General features: G+C 41.1%; 1 protein-coding gene across 1 annotated transcript; it reads right to left on the bottom strand.

Annotated features, from left to right (window-relative positions):
• Positions 1-1,132: 1,132 nt before the first annotated feature.
• On the bottom strand, positions 1,133-22,528 carry tlcd2 (TLC domain containing 2). The gene is made up of 4 exons (XM_023961475.2): positions 21,864-22,528; positions 21,642-21,724; positions 18,610-18,692; positions 1,133-3,978 (listed from the first exon to the last, which is right to left on the bottom strand). Exons 1-4 carry the CDS (start codon positions 22,040-22,042, stop codon positions 3,598-3,600), a joined length of 726 nt encoding a protein of 241 aa, XP_023817243.1. The 5' UTR covers positions 22,043-22,528; the 3' UTR covers positions 1,133-3,597.
• Positions 22,529-23,979: the final 1,451 nt, after the last annotated feature.

Below are 23,979 nucleotides of genomic sequence, written 5' to 3'. Positions count from 1 at the left end.
ATTAGAGGATGAGCAATTGTTGCAAATGCAAAATAACAAAACAGAAAAACCCAAACTCAGAAATTGACATGATTTTGACTTTAAATTTCTTACAAAACAAAGCAATCATTAATGATTCCAAGAACATGGCTTTGTGATGTGAAGGGACATCACAAGTATTTTCATGTATCCAATAATAAGTACGGTAGATACGTTTCACCCACCATTTAACAGCATTTCAAAAACTCAGAAACCAGCTTTGCTTATACAGTTTGTCAATTCTATATATTTATTAGAAAGCCGGGAGGCTGCTCCTGTTGGTATTAATGACAAAACTGACAGCTGCTGAAACCCGCAACCGTCTAAGGAGATTATAAATACACAGCAGCTCAGGGAACGCAATTTCCCATCTTGACGTGAGAGCTGTATAACTCAGAGGCAGCGCTAAAATCCACACGTAAAATGGCTTTATTTGTTTGAAAGATGGTATGTCTTAGAGGGCTGCAGTAGTAAACCCATAAAAAAACATGAAACAAGTAACAAAAACCCAAACTACCTCTTCCTATTAACTGGAAATTAAAAAAAAAAGTAGGAGTCTTTTTGTAAAGTAACCAAAATAAAATGTTTGTAGCCAATGAATTAATAAAACATAGTCACCATTTCAACATGAAGAATGGACACAGATCTTCATCTGATAATTGATCCTAATGCACGATTGTCTGACATGACCTGAGCTTTCTGCACAGCTCTGTGCTGATGATAAATGGTTGCATGACTTGGTTTCTATTTTTTTGAATCCTCCAAAGGCTTCATGATTTTGTGTCTGAGTGTGTGTGCCAGACATTCTTGCACAATTCAAACACATTAATGGTCATCTGTCTGCGCATGTGATGGACCTGTGAGTCATCGAGGACAAAAGCCCACTTCTTATGATTTTTACGTTGGCTTATTGAAGGCAGAACTGCTGTAATGCCACCTTCACTTTCAGTATATTTAGTTATTTGCAGATAAACTACATTAAATGCTTCTTATGGGAATCTGATGCATCTTTGGTGCCATTTAACCTGCCTGATCAGAGAGCGCCCATTTATTAAAAATTAATCCCAATAACTGCAGACAAAAGAAAGCTCAAGCTTTAAAGTTACAACACATCTTTCAAATCTTTGATTTTTAATGTCACACAAAACAAATATAATATAAACTGGAAATTTAATTACAAAACAATTTATAACAAAGAAAATAAAAATAAAACTGTTATATTTACACGGTGAGATGATACATGTGAGGTGAAAGTAGAGGAATTTGCTCTCAGCTATTGGTTTTGATTGCTTTAATATTTCAGAGTGTACACCTTTATTGAAAGGGCTAAAACCTTTAAGTAAAGCTGCACAGTTTCAACAGTCGTTAGGATTTTCACACCAAGAAATAAATCAAAAAAGAAGCAGACAAAATGCAACCACTTGTATGATGAAGGAAAAACAAAATTCTGTTTTTTTCCGTTCTGAAAAAGTTCTATTTAACATCGACGAAGACGGTGAGAATGTTTCTGTTGCAACTTCAGCTGGAAATACTTTGACTTTTAAATGCCAGCAAAGCACAAATATGAGACAGAGCATCATCTTGAGGTTATTTTTTAGACATCTAAACTGGACCAATAAAAAAAAGAAAAAAACACAAACTAAATAAAAAACAAACAGGAAGTGGAGTGCTGACAGCTGGAAATCAGCTTGTTTTTACCAAAACCCCACCGTAAATCTGTCATAAAAAAGGGAGAGACCATTTTCCAAAAAAAAAAAAAAAATTCATCACTGAGCAATTCCCAAAACAGTGCAGATCACAATCATGGCTGTAAGCTTTGCTTGTTAAAATTTCACTTCAAATGTCATCAGCTGTCTTCACTACAACCACAAAAGCTGCCCGAAAAGTTAAACAAGGAAAACAGCATCACTGACAGAAAAAAACCAAAAACAAAACAACAATTCTTTTTTGTGTTTTGCTAGTTTTAATTTGCTGGAGACTCACAAGCCAAAATACATTCAAAGTTTACTTCGGATGGAGGCAAAGAAACGGTTTGTAGGGTTCGTGCCTCTTCATTGGTTCCAGCGCTCCTACAGATGATTAAAACCTCTGCTGACTCCCACTGACGCCCATGCAGCCGGGGAGGGGGACACGACACACACACACACACACACACAAAGTGGTGGCACAGCACTCCCCAACATCAAAACAACCACATCAGCTTCACAGTACTCCACACGTTCTGCATCCTAACAACAGCGAAGCTCCCCAAAAACCCATTTCATCTAGAATCCACCAGTTGATTTTAGCTCACATAAATGACAAGGACGCACAGTTCTCTAAACACTAATTATGCAACACAAAAAGCAACTATTTAAAATCTAAACAGCATCAAATATTTTCATGAAAAGAGCAGGCCGCGGTGCGTTCACGGGTCCAGGGAAATTTGAAACGCAGCGTCTGTCCGCGTGTGATGGCGTCTTTTAAAACAAAAGCTGTGATGACACCGCTTTCCAAAACAGTCTGCAAGTTTTCGTTTCATTGTGTGAAGGTCACAGTGGTGATATCAAGGAGTGTACTGCCCTCTATCTGTTAAAGAACCTTTACCTGCCTCAAAACTCTGAAAGCCATCATGACGTGTGATGGGATGAGACATTAACGTCAGTGCAGCACAATCTTTAGCCACTTCACAGGATTCAAGTGTTGTCACATCGGCCGGCGGGAACCAGGGGACGTATGGCATCTGGAGAATGGATGGCACATTTGGGGGACAAGGTTTTAGTTTTGTTTTTCTCCGCTCTCCCCGTTGCAGCCAAACCCAAAGTCTAAAGCTGACCGAATCTCAATCTACTTGCTGTAGATTTCTGCATTCCTTGAGTATCTTAAAAAGAGGGTAAAAAGTGTTGCTCTGTTAATTCCTTAACACTTAGATGGCTACAGAGGATATGCTGATGCAAGCAAAGTGCTTCTTCAAAGTACTTGACCTTCATTTATGGGATATTTCTGTAAAGTTGACCAACCTGTAGATATTTTTGCCTTTCTTTGCTAAGAATTAGGAGGCAGCAAAGTGAGGCGTTAGAAAGAGGCGAAGGACTGCTGAGGGATCTCTGAGGTAGCAGGCGGTTTATACTTGAGATTTGGCGGAAGTTACCAAGAGGTGGCGAGCTCGAAATAAGAGTAATGCTTTTTTTTTTTTAACAGAAGTAAATATATATATATATATATGTACTTATAGCTTACATTAAGGGCTTGTTCTACCAATTTATCCATTTTGTTCAGTTTTATTTTTATTTTTATAAGCGGTGTGTCTCCTTTGAGATCAAGTTTATCTGAATTACCCGGTGAGATGTTAAGGCGTTTGGTTCCACTTTGCAAGGCCTGGCACAGTTCGGGTGAACGTGCACGCGAGCACAGAGAGGCTAGAAGGTCAAAACTGCAAGATGCTTCTGTCAGTATAAAGGCGGTAAAGTGAGGCATTTTGGAAACGCAGTGCATGTTGACTGGTGTTCGTTTCCCAGGGTGGGGTACATTACACACAGGCAATACAGTACCAAATCTCAGCCACAGGGTGTTAGCATGGAGGAAAGAAACATTCCAGTTCTACGTTTCTTTTTCCTTCTTGGTTTCCCTGGTGCTGCTTTTTAAAAAATCGCTCCTGAGCAGCCGGCAAAAGAGAACGATGTTCATGGCGGTCATGATGGCCATGCCAACGCTTCCCAGCGTGTAGGCCAGGAGGGGCACCTTGTCCCTGTTGAGCACCAGCCAGCGGGTCATCCAGGCCAACGTGTTGATGCGGAACACCACATACGTGCCCAGGTTGATCATGCTGTTCACTCGGTACAGCGTGCCCGAGGCCATGCTCGCCATACGCAGGATCTGCCTCAGGTGGAGGAAGACCGAGTTGATCTCCACCAGCAGAGCCACCACGGCGAAGCCCAGGTAGCGGTTGGACAGGACAGAGAGGCCGAAACAGGTGATGACCTGCGGAAAGACCACAGAGAAGAAGATTATTGCAAAAAAAACCACATCCTGCACTGAAATCATTCAATGATATTCAGGTTTCTTCCAGGAGGCCTCAAAGATCAGCAGCCTAAAAATTACTCTCAAATAGGAGGCAACTGCTTTAAAAAGGGATAGATTTAAAAAATGTCATGAAATAATACTTGACTTTAGTTAATGATCACTATATTTAATTAAGCAAATGTGACTAAAGTGTGTCTTTGTTTTGTTTGTCTGTTTTTATGCATTTATGCAGGATCCCTCCTTCATGTGGTCACCCCTGAGGTTTCTTATTTTCTCCTGAAACTGTATTTTTTTCTTTTTTTTTTTGGAGTTTTTCCTTTAGTTTAGTCTGAATTGAATTGAACTGAATTTCATCATTTCTGTAATGACTTTGATAAATCTGTGTGATTTCTTTTGTGTTTTATGCCTGAAACAAAATAAATGAAATCAAATAATAGCTCGCGTAAAAAATAAAAATAAAAAAAAACTGTTAAAAAACACAAACTTTTGCCCATTTCAAATTAAATAAACAAAATAAACAATGAAAATGTCAAAAAAATCAAGAGACAAATATAGCTGGAGTAACTGTCACAAAATTAATTCAAGTAGATACAAAAATAAAAAGTTACTAATAAAAAAAATTGGGGGGGAAAAACTAAGTAGATGTTGCTTTGATGGTTCAATGACATGACCTTGATCCCTTATGCATTGCCTCTGTGGTATGATAGGAAGGTCAGCCTCTCCTTTTCTGCTGAGCAGTGCTTATAAAAGCTGTGATGTAACTACCACCACCTCCACCAGGGGGCGGCAAGGTCAAAACCGTCCAAAAGCCAGGGGCCTCTCTCAACTGTAATAAACCTTATTTTTAAGTCTCCAGAAATGTTGGACCAGTTAAAGCTGCGGTGTTTGCGCCGAATGAGTCCGATAAACAGACATATGACTGTTCATGCGTCCACAGGGTCTGCGAGCACACAGCTCCGCATTGTAACATGAAATGACTGCAGACATTCCTGGCATTGGCTGGAAAGCGTGGATCATGGGACGCAGCGTGGTGCTGCAGGATGAGCCCTGCTCGTCTTCACGCGGGTCATGTGACTTTACTGCGGGGTTAGGCAACAAGACACGTGAGGAGGGCTGCGGTCAACGTTACTCCAACTCGCCTCTAGGTTACGTTACAGGTCAAAGGTGAGCTCTGAGGGACACGTTTTGTGGTGGTTGCTGCACTGTGTAGTAAGACAAACAAAATACCCCCCCCCCCCCGAATAGAAAATGTAAACTATCATCCAAACAGACTGGATCCTGGTTAACAGATGGCCATCAGAAACCCTTCACAAAGCCATTCCAGTCCAAACCAGACTACCTGTTCTTCAACCGCAATAACAGTCTGACCAGCCGTTCCACTGGTGTTAATAACTGGGGGGGACCTGTTTTTGGTAAACAACCTGTCAACAGTTTTTTAGTCCACGTGTCAACATGCTCACAGATATCACTGCCAAACAAATCCAACCAATTTGTTTTCGCTTGACAAGTTCACAATTCTATTTTGGAGTCGTGATTTGATTCAATGGAAACTTTTAATCATTTTCTTAATTGTAAAATTATTTGGTTAAAAACTATTTTTACACAAACTGAACAAAAGTAGAAATTTCATTTATACAATTATAATTTACCATAATAACTAAAAAAAAATTGCTTTAAAGACAATAAAACGTATGAAAATGACAACTGTTTAAGTTAAAACTGATGTGATTATTTCTGTTTTTCCTTAAAAAAAATCAGCCCTACACATAAGTGAGCGTACACAGCTCCCCCTAAAATAAACTCATGGGCCGCCTGAGACTTTTGACACTCTGGTATGAAAGTCAGAGAAACGCCAACAGTGCAACAGTGACAGGATTTTATAGATCCTGTAAGAAGATTGAATCTCTTTGACTTGTCTGCATGAGTTTTGGTCTCACAAAGGGAAACAAAGTCAGAAATATGCCTGCGTGCAGAAGGATGGAGAAATCTCACAACTTGTTTGTCGTGACAGAAGAGACAGAGTGTAGAAGATCCTAAACATGCAGCCGGTGGAATTCACCCACCAGACATTTAAACAGGGATCTAAGCTTTGATGGAAACACACAGATTCGTATAATTCCTTGCAAATATAAGCTAAAAAGAACGGTTCGATGGTGACCTTGAAACTCCAAAAAGAACAAAGTAGGAGGGTCGGACGCTGTGCTCTCCATAGCCCAGCGTCCGACCCGTCTGATTCAACAGCTGGTGAAAACAACACGTGATGGAGGCGTGCGTTCAGTACAAACACACATGGGTTTGGAAACAAAAGCCACACTTTTCAGCGTTTCAACAAAGCAGCATGGACCAGAGGAATGGAGCTTTCAAACACAGGTCTTCAAGCCCCACAAGCTGATCTGATCTGTAACCACCGACTGACGGAGGGCCGCGGAGGTCAAAGCCAACCCTTATACAAGACCGCGATAAGATGAAGTGGTGACAATGAACTTGTCCCATAATGTCATAAAACATGGCCATACATACATAACTCCATCAGTACCTTATATGACCCTCTTCCTGAGGTTTCATAAAGCATAACAAGCCTCACACGTGTGCCTTTTTATGGCGGCCAAGTGCTCTTTCACTGGTGTTTGCACTTTTCAGGTTACACGACTGCAAACTCAAAGTGATAGGACTGTTGCTGAGCAGCAAAGACCCCCCCCCCCCCCACACACACACACCTCCACTAGCTTAGCAATGTTTAATTTTTCAAGGTTTCCCTTGGTTAGCGTACAAGAGATGAACCATGAAGAAGGAAATGAAATCCAATCAGACCATATTTGGTCATTGTTGGGTGACGATGACCCGTATGGATGAGCAGCTGGTCACCCCCCCTGATCATGTGTGAGCATGAATGGGGGGCCTCTGCCGGTCACCCGTGTGATGCGGGTCCCACAAGCTCGACTCTTTTCAGCAGCCAGCCCCAAAGCCAGCTCGCCGTAATCCTCTGGATCCGCCCTGATGGAATTGATCGAGCATTAGCTGGATTTGTCAGACTAATCCCCGCCCCACACACACCAAAAACAATACATGACAGCAGACTGGCACCAAACAAAGGATTAGATCCAAGACAGGTTTACGTTTGACAGCTCAATCAATTAAATGCAACCCATAATCTCAAATTCAAGACCCATATTTAGGCATGTTCTTATTTTAAGGAGAAAACTGAAAAACATCCAAATGTTTGGGCCATGTCTTTGGTGCTGTACACCAATTTGTAGGCACACAAATCAGTGCCACACATCCATCATGTAGTGCCCGCTTAACCCTGAATAGAATCCCAGGCACACCCAGAACACAACATGTCCACACAGATATGACCCAGCCAAGACTCAAACCAGGCACTCAGCAGCTGCACAGCAGCCCTGCTAACCACTACACCACGATACATCCACTATTCAATGCTAAATGAAGAAAGCTTTGTAAGAGTGTGTGATACAAGCTTTATCTTTCCGAATAAACAAAATGTCCAATCTGAAATCTCATTGGTTTCTTATTTAAGTCCACATTTCATCAACTTTTGTCCATCGAGAAGCAGAAAAACAAAATGTAATGTTTGTTTCCTTCATCTTATTCCCTGTGGACTCAATTAAAAGATCCCTAAACCCTGATGACCGACCTTCAACTCCTCCAGCTTCCTGGGGAAAAGGCGGGGAGCGAAGGTGGAGAGAGGCACAGACAGGAAAAAAACTCGTTTAGAGAGAGCGAGAGAAGGTAAAAACAAAAATGCAAAAATCGTTTTTTAGCAGAGCTTTTAAGAAAATCTAAGTTGTCATGTTGCAATCATGATATATAGTGATGAAATGCAAGTTCTGCCACATGATCAATTTCCAGTCAAAAGAAGACAAGTCGACTGATCCTGAGCTGGCTGATACATCCAGTCAGCAATGAGGTACGGGTCCTTCCCAAACCTGCGTGTAAATACAAAAAAAAAACAAAAAAACATTTTGCCCGTTTCTCATTGGACCAACTTTTACTTTTACTGTTTTTTTTACAGAAGCAGAGATTTGACCATTTGATTCTTTAGGTAAGAAATTCAAGTTTGATGTAAGCAACAGTAAAAAAAGAAAAAAAAAAGTAATAAAGGTGGAAGAGTTTGAATGGATGAATAGTGGACATGCTTTCAGAAGACAGCCGGCTCTAGAGGCATGCAGAAAATGTCCACAACCATTTCATGACAAGAAACACATCTTCCTACTTCCCTTTTACTAGAAGAACCAAACAGGACCTTCATATGTCAAATACCTTTTAGTTAATAAATTATGGCCAAAAGTTACTTAAAATAAATTTTTTAGTTTAAAACTTCATTGAAAAATAAACAAGAGATTCACCTCATGAAAAGCTGCATAGTCAGAACAGCAAAGAATTTCCTGTAGTTTTAAAAAAATACACATATATATATATTTTAGAGCTGCGAAAATGTCCCAAGCACCAATATTTTTACTTCTCTAATAAAAAAAAAACATAAAAAGGCATTGCAATGTTAGAGTAGTCAAAGGTCAAAGGTCAGGGTTTTGGCAAACAAGTGACGGAAGAGCCAACAAACACGATCAAGGACCAAAAGCTGGGTGTGGGGTCAAACAGCCAGCACACACACACACATATACAAGTCTTTGATCTCTGGCGGGAAAGCTCAGTTTTTTTCATTCATAAATACGTCTGCACAAGGACGGCCACATACCTTCAGTCCTAACCCAGAACAAAAACTCCTAAATCCCTCTGAAGCAAGTTCCTTTACACGGTTGTTAGCATTCAATATGAATGCAGCGGTTTCTGTTTAATGGATTTTTTGGTACATTAAAGACCCTCTCCAATGAAAATCACATTTTTAACATGTTTTAGTAGATTTTTCTAATGACGGAGGACATCACATTAGAGCCCTGCGCGGGACTATTTTCTTCATCCCGCTCCCGCCCGCGCCCGTTGAATTTTTGACCAATCCCGCCCGCTCCCGCAACGTATGCGTTACACTCCCGCCCGCTCCCGCATTATGTATGTCCACTCCCGCCCGCACCCGCAAAACTCAGAGAATTTAGTCCCGCACAGTAATAGAGATGCATTGATTTTGTATCGTCCCCCGTCCCGCAGGAAAAAAACATGTATTTTTATTGATATTATTAAAGAGATTCATGTCCCTCCTCCAGCCTCATCTTTTGATGCATTCCTCTTGGGTAATGTACAACTTAAATATTAAATATATTTTCACATTCCTGTTCGGTTAAAAGTGTCCGTGTGTGCGCGCGCAGACAGACGGCCTGAAGCGCGCTCTTAGTAAGAGAAGGGGCGGGGCGCACCCCCAACATCAGGTTACATGACAGAGGCCATTGGGCGTCTCTACCTGGTGCCTTCACGGAGCTTCAGTACATAAGAAACCAACAGCTGCACAGCCTAACGTAGTCCGCTAATATATATTCATGAGATATTCATGCCAGCACTGATCCCGCGGGGTTTATTTTTTGCCGCCCGCTCCCGCCCGCAGCACAATCCAAACCGCCCAATCCCGCGAGATTTGGGTTGGGTCCCGCGGGACCCGGCGGGACCCGATCCCAATGCAGCCCTCTACATCACATTGTGATGAATCAGGAGCAGACAAAAAGGCAGTTTAAAATAGCTTGTTGTCGTTAGCTTGTTGTCGTTACATTTAAACCACAAATCGACAGGCCTCCCTGCACCACTCCATTCTGATTCAGACGACTACATCCATGCACGTTTTCGCTTTCCTCGTCCGAGCTGGTATCTGCCTCAAAACTGTACAGCTCATAAGCTCCAAAATTGCTCATCATTTTTGTTGCACCAGTACTGTTAGGTTGGGGGGGGGGGGGGGGTGCGGGAGCTGTAAGCTAGCAGGAAAGGAAATGAAGAAAGGCTTACTACCGCACCAACAGTCCGCCCACAACCCAGATGTTCTGATGAACTACTGCTGCTCTGCACAAACTATATCCTAGAAAACGACACAGGTTTTTGGATTTTAGAAGCTAAACACAGCATAATCATAAATTAAAAGCCACTTAAACCCTTTTACAGTAGATCAAAATATGATTGGAATGCCGTCCAGGTACCCAACGATGAGTTGACTAGAAACAAAGTGCAGTTAGGAGTTAGGGAACATGAGACAGCCGCAGTCCAACTGCCACACAGGAAGTACAAAGTTCTGACCTTATCTTGATCTGCGGGGATGGTGGTCTGAACAATAGAACCTCTGACCAAAAAATGAGTTCTTTATCATCTATGACAAGATGGATTTCATCTTCAAGTTCTTGCTTCTAACTGCAGCAAAAATTCAACTGCTGCTTGCAAGTAAACCCTGGTGTGGTTCACTACAGTGGGAATAAACAGCTGCATGTAAAGGAAAGTATATGGTAACATCAACCGTTGGTTTTCGCATGCCTGGACGTAAAACCTGCCTTCCAAAAACGCTAAAAGGGGTAAACAGGAACAAACATCCATGACAGAAGTCTAAAGCACACCCACTAAAGTGAAGGATTTAATGGTCTCATGTCCATCATGAGACACCGCCTTATAAAAAAAACAATAAAAGACAATTAGCTCCAAGGGTGTTTAAGGTCTCTGCACATGTTCACATATCGCACTCGCTTGCTTTTCAACAGACTGCTCCTCCTTTTGCTGCTATGTCAGAAGGTGTGCCTGTCGAGGGCAACTAAAGTGGAATTACAGCTTTGCCCAATTTTACAGTTTACAGAGTTTCAGCGCTGCCACTAACCGATGACAACCTCCTCCAACAGCATTCCAGGTCATTGCGTCATCGAGAACAACCTTCATCACTTTTCTTAACCTTTACTTATCCTTTTAGAAGCGTCCACTCCACTTTGCCAACTTCTTTGGAAGCGAAAACATGGACATTTAAACTGAACGTTATTGTACTGCAATGTAAAGGCTTTGCACTTTACATCGACAACTTGTACTTTATGACCTTTGGATTTAGTACACACAAGGAAAACAAACTTCATGTTGCTGCATTTGTTTCTTTAGTGCAGACAGCATATGTCTACCCAAGATAGGGTAATGCAACTTTTGCAGACCAATCTGTACGTCTAAAAGTGTAAAGCACTCCCCAGCAAACAATGGCACGTCCATCTCTTGTCATCAATGTGTGGTCAAATTCTTCTGACCCAGAAACAATAGACAAGGACATTCCTCAATGCAAGACATAGAATAAGCAAGGCCTTAAAAAACAAAAGCCTCTCTCCAGAAACCAGATATAACTCTTCCGACACAGAGGCTCCCATTGGTTTGCAGCCATTTGTGGGGGCGGAATAAACCACAGTGGGTGGATGAGTGGGAATGAGGGGAGAACAAGGAAACTTGTGTGATATATGGACTGGAGCACAGAAACGTTCAGAGGGGGAAACATTTGCAGGAGCCCTCTCAGGAAGCTGGAGGATGGTCCGACTTGGTTCTGTGTGCGTCTACATCGTCCATATGGAGACCAGATGTCTGGATAAACCCAGAAAAGGGAAACCCATGAGGTTCCCCTAAGAAAAAAAACTTAAAGTGCACACCAATATAAACTACAATCTAACATTGGTTACAAAAACAAAGACGGTCTGGACATATTCCAGTCTGCTTAACAATGAGTCACAGAAAACACATCTTTGTTTTCTGTATGTGGCGTGACATCATCGTCTTTGTGTTGTTGCTCAAGCCACCTCAGCTAATCGCCAAGATTTTTGCACCAACCAAAAAAAAAGTACTTTATCTAGCCACTCCTGGAGCGCAGTCACCTAAACCACAATGCTGTGTGAGGGAGCAAACATGTGCCGTTAATGCCGTCCACTGACATAACAGGAAATGCAAGTGTATTTTGATAGTAAAAAATAAACAAATACCAAACATTCAGCCACAGGGATGTTTTTAAAGTTTAGACGACAGGAGACATTCCAAAAACACCAGAAAGAAAAATGGACTTTTGGAAGATAAAATTTAGTGTCAAAGCTTTAATGGGCTTAAATCATGTAAAATTAAATTTTGGGGCTTTTTTCATTTAAATCAAATCAAACTTTTTTTACAAAATAGCGCTTCTCATGCATTTGCGCAGCTCGAAGCGCTTTAACATTAAAAACAAAAAACACACAATATTATAATAAAAACCCAGCCCCACCCTTCCCACTCCCCTCCGTTAAAACACATGACCCATGGCCCCCACGTTCAATGAATAATAACTATGTAACTTTAAATAAAAAAATAAATAAGCAAGAAAACAAACAAACAAGTACGGCTTGGCTCTGCTGTGAGGAAACAGTATTTGGGAATCTCTTCATACCAGGAGCCAGCCGGGCCATAGGAGCCCTCAAGGTCCACGAGGGCTCATACTTTAAAAGAATATCATTTAAATAAGAACGCCAAAGACCATAAAACATTTATAAACAATTAAAATGTGTAGGATAAAATTTAGCTCAGAGTCAAAAGGTACGCCCAGGTTTCTCACACATTGAGAAGGTTTAAAATTATGAAGATGTGGTAAAATCATCTCTCTCTTGACTTCAGAACCGATGATTAGAACTTCAGTTTTGTCCTGGTTGAGCTGTAAGAAGTTTTCTGCCATCCATGACTTTATATCTAAAATACAGTTTAAAAGAATGTTAACAGGTTCAAGGTCATCAGGAGACACGGCGATGTACAGCTGTGTATCATCAGCATAGCTGTGAAAGTCAACGCCATGTTTCCTGATGACTTCCCAAAGAGGCAACATATATAAATTAAAAAGTATTGGACCTAAAAATCGACCCCTGGGGAACCCCATACCTTATTTCAGGAATTCTTGAAGAGCACTTATCCATTACTTACATACTTACATAAAAGTGTCGATCTGTAAGGTAAGAGTAAAACCACTTAAGAACATTAATAGAGAGGCCCACTAGACTCCTTAGGTCTGTCTAATAAAATCTGATGATCTACTGTATCAAAAGCGGCACCAAGATCCAGTAGCACCAGAACAGAAGGTTTCTGTGAGTCTTAATTTATTCTAAGATCATTAACGATCTTTAAAAGAGCCGTCTCTGTACAATGGTTTGTCCTAAACCCAGACTGAAGTTTTTCTAAAATTTTTGGGGCATCTAAAAACTCATGCAGTTGAGTAGCGACACTTTTTCTATAATTTTACTTAAAAATGATAAGTTGGATACGGGTCTATAGTTATCCAGATTTTTTGGATCTAATTAACTCTTCTTCATAAGGGGCCTCACCACCGCCGTCTAACAGGCAGAGGGGAAGACCCCCGTCTGAAGAGAGCAGTTAACTATATTTAAAAGCTCTGACTCAAAGAATCCATAAATTGTTTTAAAAAGTGAAGTGGGAATATTTATTATTATAATCCTCATTCCTCACGAGAAAAACAAAACAAAACTCCAAAGTGGTATTTTGATCCGTTCACACATTTCTTGAGCACCCGCCCCTCCCAACCCACGAAAACAAGCGGGTCCTGACTTGCCAGCACCCCCCCCGGACACACCCACCTTCTCGGCAGAGCTAGCGGTGATCGACAAAATGCTTTCATTTTATATACACAATATGCACATCCATCTTTCAGTGATGAAAGTCAGGCAAGGAAAAAATCCCTGAACTTTTCTTTGAGCGATATGGCGGGCACAGAGCGAAATTTTGGAAAAATACGTGGTCTTAGATGCATTCTGGTGCATTCTGGCAGCTAGTTATTCACTTCTTTATCAAGAAACTAAGACTAATTGGAGCATCATGATTTGTCATTCAAACCCCTAGTTTGACTCTCCATTAAGGACTTGCTTGTCCTAAAAAAGAATTTGGAAAATTGCTCAAAGTAACACAATCCTACAATCTACGCTTTTCCTTAAAGCTGCAAAACATACAATTGCTAAAATATAGTAACATCAAAGCCCCAAATGGCAAAAAGAACACCAGTAACTATGATATTCTATGAAAATACCTCAGTTATTTATACATTATTTCTGCTTTAGAAATGACTGATGTACAACATCCACTTGCACTGTTTTCTCAAACTATAATTACATCAAAATATGGGATCTGCTTTAAACTATAATTCTATAACATAATACATCAATTCTTTAACACCAATACTAAGTAATCTGGGAAATATCAAAACAAACATACAAACTAAACTAAACATTGTAAACATTATTTTTTAAGGGAGTGCGGGTCCAAACCATCAAATACTTATAATTAATGTTAACTATACTGAACTAAATCATGGTAATTAGGAAATACAAATAAATTAGATAGAGAAATGTATTCAAAATAAAAACTGAAACTCAAAACTAAAATTGAAATTATTTCAAAATGTGGTTTTGAGATTATTTTACACAAAAAAGTATTTGACCTACACTACCTTAAAAATCTTTTTTTTTTTCCAGCCAAGACCACTTCAATTTGTTTTTTATCGTCTTCTCACAACTGAGGTCGTGACCACGCTCAATAATGACGATGCCTGCCATTATTTTAACACAAATTTGATCGCAAACTCTTCAGATGTGTTTGTGAAAGTTTAGCGTGGGTCCGCCAGTTTTGGTCTCTAGGGAAGCAAGTCACGCTGACCACGTGGTGCAGACAGAGCCAATCAGACCCGTCGACGCATCCGAAAGCAACTAAAACGTCCCGTCATTGGTCAATTAGGCCGGGAAGACGAAAGATGGCCACGACCATAGAGGAAGCGATCTGCGGAGAAATATAGAAAATAAAGCTAAAATTAGCTGATTTCAGACCATTTTCTAATCCGGAAAGCGATTTGTCCGTAGAGATCAGGTCTTTATTTCCCGGAAAGTACGTTCGGTTTGCTCAAAAACCCGGATTTCCGGGAATTCCCGGAAGACTTTCATCACTGATCTTTGCATAAGATGGGATGTTTTTTTTGTGGGCGAGACACAGACATGCTGCTGAGGCTCTAGGATGACATCATGAAATGGGCGGCACCCACAAGGAGAGAAAGGCGGTGCCTAAGAGATCAAGACGTCTTACTTCTGGATTGGACAAGAAAATTAGTCTTTAATAAATAGAAAAAAATTGTTCTTTAGTGAGCCAAAGGTAATATATTATCATAAACATGGATACTGTTGACTATAAAAGGCTTAAGAATAGCATGATATAGGCAGTTTAAGAGTAAACAGAAATGTGTGAATTAAATTAAAAAAAAAAATAGAGTTTCAAGGCAGAACGCATCCCAAAGACGCCAGATTTGACCAGGAACGTAAAATATTAACAAATATCTCAATCTCTAGTTTATCTGAAATAAAAACGACTTTTTGTCCTTCAAGAACCATGATTGTCTCTACTGGAACAGCAGCATGTAACGGCTGATGACATACATAGATGTCTATGTGCGTCGTGTCACATTTGCAGTATTTCCAGTCAGTGTTATGACGTTCTAGTAATCCAGCACATCTATATTACTAACACTCACAAATATGTGCCACAGTTTCAACTCTGACTTAACTTGGTACTCAACAGTCACAAAGTCAGAATTTACAGCGAGTTCAAAAACAATTTTACTCATAAATGCCCAGTGGAAAGAAGTTGCTCGTTTTAAATTGTATTCAAGTTCTTTTTTTCTGAACAGGGAGAAACGAAAACAATATAGAAAAGAACATTTCAAAAAAGACGTAATTTCTTAGCTTTTTAATGAGTGAAGAAAAAAAATTGAATTCCTATTGATAGTCACAAATTCCTGCTCCCAGGTGTCTTGTAAGATTAGTCATGTGCTGATGTTAGGAGCACTTCTTGTGACAGAGTTGACTCCCTGGTTTTGATTTTACTTGTTACCTGTAAAGTCGTCTCTCCATAGAAAGAACATGTAGACCTACACAGGGCTGGCATGGGTCTCAAGACCTACATTGTAGCAATTTTAGCACCACACAGACGACACTAGAAGTTCTCAGCTATTAATTTGAAACTTCTCAGGCACGTCCATCATTTGTCTGATGTCCTGAAATTTCCTATGAAAGTGGGAACGGTGCTCTTGGTGCATTAGACAGTATTCTACCATCTATAACCACTCAACCGTTCTATGCCAAAACTTCAGTTTAGTTTCTTAACCCTTGTGCCATCTTCTGGGGTCCAGATGACCCCACTCCTAACATTAACGTGCCTCCTTTATAGGAAACCTCTCAGGGACAATAGGATTTCAGATATACACCAGTGTTTCAGTTTGCTGCACATTCAAGGTTTGGTTGGTTGGTTTTGGATCGATTGAGAAGATCCTCTTGAGTGCTTCTGAGTCGATTTATTACTGTTCTAGGAAATAGTAAACCTTGACAAGGTGAAATCTTGTCTGTAGCTCCAAACCAAATGAGACTGCTCGTCATTTCTCCTGCTTGCGAATAATCACATTCTGCATTCTCACCAAGTGGCTTGGGGATGGCTTGGAGGCTCGTTCCAGCTTTGTGTTGGTCCACAATCTGGTTTCTGATTGATTCCTTCTGTGGAGAGATGTCTTCTTGGTCCAGAGGTAGAGCGGTCGACCTCTGATCTGAATTATGCAGGTTGGGGTTCAGTGTCAAGTCTCTGAACCCTGCATTGCTTCTGGTGGTTATAGGTCGGTGCAAGTGTTTGGTAGCAGAGCGAGCCATCAGTGTGTGCGTGAATGGGACTGTGACTGTAAAGTGCTTGAGCCTTCTGGGAAGGTAGTAAAGTGCTATATAAGTATACACCACTTACCATACGGCATAACTCTGTTAAAGGAAGTGCTTGTACCTCAACATGTCACCTGACATTATCACACACCTGGGAGCCAGAATATTTGATGACCATCACAGGGATTCAAATTTTGTCTTCACTCTTTAAATGCAAATAGATTTTTGGCTAGTACAGTCTTTCCAGTGGACATACATACATACAGCATAAAATAATGTTTAGACCCAAAGTAATAAATCTCCAGCAATGAAAAACTATTATACATAAACACGTGCGTGTTAGACTAGGACTACAGACAGGGTGACGCTGGATTTTTAGGCGACACAGATAAACAGTCTTGTCAGGCATGAGCGACTGTATCCGTGTAAAAACTTAAGGAGGAACGTGAAGCAGTTTTTTCCATTTCCCATTATAAGGAGGAGGAAAAAGAGAACTTTCCATGTGGGGTTTGGTCGTTATTTCTGCACTCCTGCCACCACAGTGATCACCAATTCTTTGGTCAGCGGTAACCTCGGTTAATCTAATGAAACAGCCGTTTTCAGTTTTTTTATGTTTGTATAACCTTCTGTGTAGATCAATTACATTCAGTCATTTTGTTCTGTTTTTTTTTTACTTCAGCACAACACAAAACACCAGTCCTTTCTACTGTTTACACATCACTTTACTTTTCATATTAAAACGTTCCCAGATTTTTCCATTTATCTTGCTTGTTTAGTCTGACAACTGTTTTAGGTCGGTGCAGGCGTTTTTGTTTACGTCCATTCAAACGAAAAGACAAACAGCTCAACAGGCATGTTGCTGCACCCTCTATCCTCGTGACTTCTTTCATGGGTTTTTGTTTGCATATGTGCATATCTATAGAAAAATAACACATTCATGTGGTGAAAGCCTCGATAAGGATAAAAATGGGGCGGCCAGGGCAGTGAATAGAATGCCATTTCCCTGGTAAGCATGGAGAGGCCAGGAGAACGAGACAGAGCCCGTCACATGCTGTCGAGAATTTAAAGGCAACTTCTACTGAGCAAAAGCGCACGCTCACTGGATTTACAGGAAGTGAAATAGAAATAAAAAAGCTTGAGAGAAGGGGAGTCAACTATCATATTTAACTGAACTGCAGCACCAAAAAAAGCTATTGAACCTCTTCTTCAATGGTAACAAATAAGAATTGCGGTGGTTCAGCAGCTGGGGCATCTGGTCCTGGGTTGCAGAACCAGAACACTCCGAAACAGTTTTTTGCTTGGGGAAAATAATAATAGAGCCAATATAGTAAAATGATTCATCATTATTCATTTTTCAGAGCAAAATCCATACCAAAATTTAAAAAAAATTTTTTTTAAAAAGGCAAAAAGTACAGTTTATAGGAATGTGATAAATCAATGCACCCTAAATCCAATAAAAAAAAATCCACACTTAAGCAGTTTTGATTAAGTAAAAGAAATTCTTTGAAAAATTCTTTGAATGCAGCCACAAAATGACAGGCTCCAGAGTGTTCTTCCCGTCTCACATCACTGACATAGTTTTGTGACGCCCCCAATGCTAACATGGTGCTTGAGGTAATATTTGAAATGATACCGAATTCATTTTTAGACCTGGCTCAGGTAAACCGCACTCATCGTCATGCAACAAAACAACTGACTTCAGTATCTGAAAGTGGTCGTTAGGGCAGATGCAATGATAGCAAAAGGAAGTGTTAAAGATGGAAAGGCATCTCACTGGATTGTATGTTGCCGCTCCCTTACTTGTTCTTTGTAACTAGGCGCTAAAAACATGCGTTTTGCTCTACCAACGTCTCTGGAGGGCGTGCCGACGGGCTTGTGAAGGCAGGTAATTTGTTCACAAAAGAAAATAGGGCGATGCGGCTCATCTTTTAAAAATGTTTGACCCATTTTTTGTGTTAGCAACCCTTTATGGACTTACCACGATGTGATGAAAGAGGAGCTCCCAGGATTGACTCAGCTTTTGGTGAACCACCATGTCAAGAAAGTCGTAGATGAAGTAACCTGCAAAGACAGACAGACAGTGGTGGTGGTGGGTGGGTGGGTGGGGGTTAATGCTGCCTTTCAGATATTTGTTTATTAAACCAAAACAAAAAATAAAAACCACACAAGTTATTTTGAACAGGGCGGGCTTGAGCTAATCAAGTGTGTCAGGGGGGCCCCTGCTTCCATGACGACCGCGATGGCAACCGGGATGCTTCTTGGAGTGGGGCTATTCATATCCGCCACCCCTTCCCCACCACCAGCCGTTTCCATGGCGACAGCTTTTCTGAATACTCGGAAAATAATGAAAGGTTGAGGATGGGAACGGCGTGGTACGACGGAGCTTGGCTCTCCGGTGGGGCTGGGAGAAGTCATTATGATGGAAATGTGAGACCAGGCCCCAGAGTCTCTTCCACCAAAACAACAAACAAACAAACACCACTTAACGTGGAAACCAAACAACTAAGGATTTCATATGACACGCTTTTTTTTGTCACAGTTTAGAGAGCTTGCTGGCTGTCTGCAGGGAGAAACTGCTGCTGGGGTTGAGTCAAGCATTAAGCATCTGACCTCACCCATATTAAAACTTCGGCTGTTTTTAAGTCATCTGTGCCGTCACGTCTGACAGAGCTGCACGCAGATTCAACAGAGAAAATGGATTTGCTGGTTTTGATGCTCAGTAGAGTCTGGAGTCCTGATGTCTTTTTTATTTTTATTTTATTTTTTCTTCTTTTTTTTTTTCGGAGTCCTGATATCTACGCTCACAAAAGCTGAGAATCAGGTTGGTTTACAAGTCCAGACCTGCTACAATTGAAAGGTTTATTTACATGAGAGGTGTGTTTCATGAATGGAGGTTCCCGTTTGTCAGCCTGGCTGGTACATGACTTTAATCACTGCTGGTGCAAAACACGCAAGATACCAACCTGGCTTAGTTAGAATAATTGTGCAATTTAAATTAGTAAAAAAGGGATCTGACTTTGTTCGTGCTTTGGTTTTTCCACTAATAAGGACAATTGTAACTCCCACACACATGCTGTTTTTGCATTACATGAAAGATCATTTCACTGAGAGAGTGAAGCCTCACAGATCTTTGACCTTTAAGTACAGAAAAAAAATAAAGAACAGCATTAAAAACCATGTGTAAACCAGTTTACTATCAACCAGATTTGGGGGAGGCTGTTGCACACACTGTACTAGGTCTTCATTCTGTGTGGAGAATTGTTTATTGCATGGTGGCGGTGAAGAAGTCTTCTGACAGCTCCGTGAAGCCTCGGAGGTGCACTACAATTCTGGTAGGACGTTCCAGAGTTCTGGTATCTGTTATGGAGTGCTTCCATACATTAAAATACATGAATGCACACTCGCTGCCTTGCTGATGTTAGAGGCGTAACGGGTTGCATCTGGTGCCTGGGACTGATTATAAAGCCTCTCATTGATCTTCTCATAGCAACACTGCTCTTTGCTATGCCAGCTTCCAGCCCTGGCCTTCCTGAAAGAATGTCAAGCATCCTGGGAATCCTGTGGAAGCCCTTATTGCCCGGTACAAATCCACCAAAATGTGTGGATCTAAGAAAGCTCATGTGCCACTATTTGGCTAAGAATTTATTTATTTATTTTTTTGTGGGGGGGGGGATTAATGAGAAGAGGAGAAAAACAGGACAAGCGGCTATTTTAAGAAAACCGGGTATCATGTGCTTCTCGGTTTGAGAAATTTTAATTAAATGAGACAAAATCTAATTTATACAAGTTGATAATTTAATTTACAGAGAGCTGATGATACTAATTTGCCCTGAAACTTGTGTTTGAAATTCCCTATTTAGGTGTACAGATCAAAACATGCTTCAGATTTCTACCAAGAACATACACTTATTTAAAAAAAAAAAAAAAAAAAAAAAATCTAAAAAGCTAAATTGCATAAAGTGGCAAATTTTCAGGGTCATCGTTTGGTTAATCTGCAGGATTAGGACTGATTCTACAAGACCTAGAATTCTGGTGACACTTAAAAAGCTTATTTGACATATTTGGGGATGAAAATCCCTGCTGGGATCTTTCTCGCCGTTCCTGCGGCGGAGTGTTCTCCGGACACTCCGCCTTCTTCCTACAGTTTAAATGCATGCTTCATAAAGGTGTCAAACTCCAGGCCTAGAGAGCAATATTCCTGCTTTTATTTGTAAATCCCAGTCCTACCTGATCACCTGGATCAGGTTTGTTCTGCCAATAAGAAGCTTCCATGGCTGGTTAGTTGGAAAACCTGTTGGTCACTGCCCCGCAAGGCATGGAGTTTGACGCTCTTACTCTGAAATGGCCCTAGCTGTGACTGACAGTGGGTGTGTGATTGTGTGGCCCTGTGACAGACTGGCCACCTGTCCATGGTGTACCCTGGACAGCCCAACAGTAGCCAGGTTGGGCTCTGGCAACCCCGTCACCCCGAAAGGGATACAGCGGGTTAAGAAAGTGGACGGATGTCACCATAAACGTTTACATGTGACGGTTTATTTCAGCTGGCAGAGGTCTTTGACTCAGGAGTCAAATGTTAAAAAACCAGCTCCACTTCAAACAAGTGGATTTGAAACCAGATAAAGAAGACAGACAAGAATCTATGCGTATGACGTCTTCCCATCCAAGATGACTGACATTCCGATTTCATTGTCATGGAGAGCCAACAAAACTGTAAACTCCATCTGTCAACATGAAAAGTGACGTAACCACACAATCATGCTGATGTCGGATTTGTTGGAAAGTCCGAGTGGTTTTAGGATTGCAAGGGCCTTTCTTTCCCTTTCGCTCTGTTGTGTTGTCGTGGTGACACGGCCACAGCCATAAGTCATCCTCCAGATCTGCATGCAGAGCATGAGCTCCTTCAAGGCAGAATGTGTTGCAAATGATGCAGGAGCAGCATGTTGCACTATAGGAGGACCACATGTAAAGCACATCTGAACCCCACAAACACAACAGACATGATTGACTCACCAATGGAAAAGGACACCAAGGCGTGGGAAAACCAAGAGAAAGTTTCTATGAGGTCTTCAGCCATCTGAGGGTGCAGGAAAAAGCTGAAAATACAAAAACAAAAAAAAAAGAGTTGTTAAAGCCCCAGATTTGTTTATTCTTTCAAGTATAAAGGACTCAAATCGATGAAGGGCATTGGTATAAAAAATTATTTGAATTTAAATTTGAATAAAAAAGGCTCACCAAAGAACTGCCCATATCGCCGTGATGAAGCTGTGCACGAACGACGTGGAGATATTCCTCCATTTCCACGCATTCCTGCGCGCAGACTCGGGCATGGGGAGTTTACTGACCCCGGTGTTCACCAGTCGGAAAAACCCGACGGAGCTCCCGGTGGTTAAAATCACGGAACTCAGCTCCATGGCTGAAATGTTTGTCTCGTCGGTGAGTGGGGGGGGTTAAACGAACAGTCCACGAGGCGCGAGGCGTGGAGGCGCGAGGCGTAGACTAAGAGAGGCGGCTGAATGGACGCTCCAGACGAGCAGGAGACAGCGGGATACTTGCTCGTGACAGCCGACGCGATCACGCAAACATTCTGGTGTTTCCCCCCGATTCTTTAATAGTCCTCCAAGAATTCATAGGAGGCTGGAGAAACGCGCAATTCCAAGATTGACGTCTACGGACAAAGGCAAAATTTAAAAAAAAAAATTAAAAAAATCAGCGGTTTCAAAAATCTTCCGAGGACTCGAAACGTTTGCAGAAGCTCTGTATCGTCAGGTAGAACCCGAGGATTTAAAAGATGAGGGCAGATGCCAAGTCTTGTTGATAGTTGTGAAACCGCCCTTTTGTAAAAGGCCCCCCCCCCCCTTCGCTTGTGTAACTTTTTGACATCAACAGGATCCAATCACGAGCCCCGCCCCCTTCCCGCCCTACTACAGAGAGGCGCGGCCCCGGAACAAGCTTCACGTGTCGAGCTGCATTCACGTAACGTGGGAAAAGTGGAAGTCACACATCAGAACAATTGACTTGCACAACACAACTAGAACACAATTAGAAGTTGGATTAATCTTAAACTATAGACATTCCCCCTTTTACTGCTTTAGAGGTATCAACAGTTATGGGTAATTTAGATAATTAATACAGTATTTTAGTACTTGGTAAATATCATCTTCAGTGCTCTAAATGGAAAGGTTGCTGTTTTAGTTTCCTTGTATCATTTTTGACTCTTTTTAAAATTGTTATTTTATTTTTCTTTAAAGTATTTTTGTAATTTTGTCATCACGAAATTATTGTATTTTATGACCTTGTACAACCCCTATGAGGTTGTGTTTTGGTAACATCCCTTTGCAAGAGATTGCATGTTGATGTGTTATGATATGTTTAACAAAAAAAGAAAATACAAAAATAACTTGACACAGTAACCCCTCCACTGTCGCGCTCTAAATAGGAAGTACCCACTAGCTCCAACAAATCAAAATCCAATAGAATTCTGCACAGTCATTCTGTTTGTCAGAATAATAAAAATTCTTGCTCTAATACCTATTTAAACATGTTTTTGATAATCCCCTTTTTTTGCATTATTTCTTTATTGCAATCACTGAAGTCATAAATTGGCCTATCAGATGCCTCAATAAAAGCATGTGGTGCCCGCTTGCCCCCCACTTCAACGTTTGATTGACAGATTCTCTCCAGCCTACTTTCAGTGGAAGGGGTGTGGACTTCAAACAAGCTCACTACTGATCGGCGACAGTAGTTGCCACAGACTCATTGATTCAGACCGACTCAGACCAATCACTGTTGTCTGGCTCCAACATGGCAATGTCCGTTTCACGGAAAATGGTGACTGAATTGGCTTCATTTCGCTGGAGCCGGAATTAAGAGCTTTCCATGGGTGACGTCACACTCGTTCAATCCAGTTCTCTTATGCAGTCAATGCACAAGACCCCTCACGCTACTGCCTAACTACGTGGCCACAAGGGAGCCCAAGTGTGGGTCCCCCTGTCTCAGTCTTCAGCCCGGATAAAATACAGGGTTGTATCAGAAAGGGCATCCACATACATCTAGTGTAAAAATCTCTGTCTAACCAAATTTGGCAACCCCTGAAGGGATATGCTAAAAGGCAAACAACAAAAGGATCATAACGATTTTAACTGTAAATGAATGAAAAGCTAAACAATAAAGAGAGATGAAATACAACAACGTACTAATAAAACGGGCAAAATTAGTTTAAACACCAGTTTTTCTGAGATCACATTTTTTTCTCTGTTGATGCCAACTCACAAATAATAAATCTGATCATCACAAAAACAAAATAAACCAGAAGAAAACCTTTGGACAGCATAACCACATGTACCATTTT

This window comes from Oryzias latipes, chromosome 13 (assembly GCF_053564925.1).
Source record: "Oryzias latipes strain Hd-rR chromosome 13, Olatipes_Hd-rR_3.1".
In the NCBI taxonomy this organism is placed as follows: domain Eukaryota; kingdom Metazoa; phylum Chordata; class Actinopteri; order Beloniformes; family Adrianichthyidae; genus Oryzias; species Oryzias latipes.
This window is presented reverse-complemented; position numbering and strand designations above follow the sequence as displayed.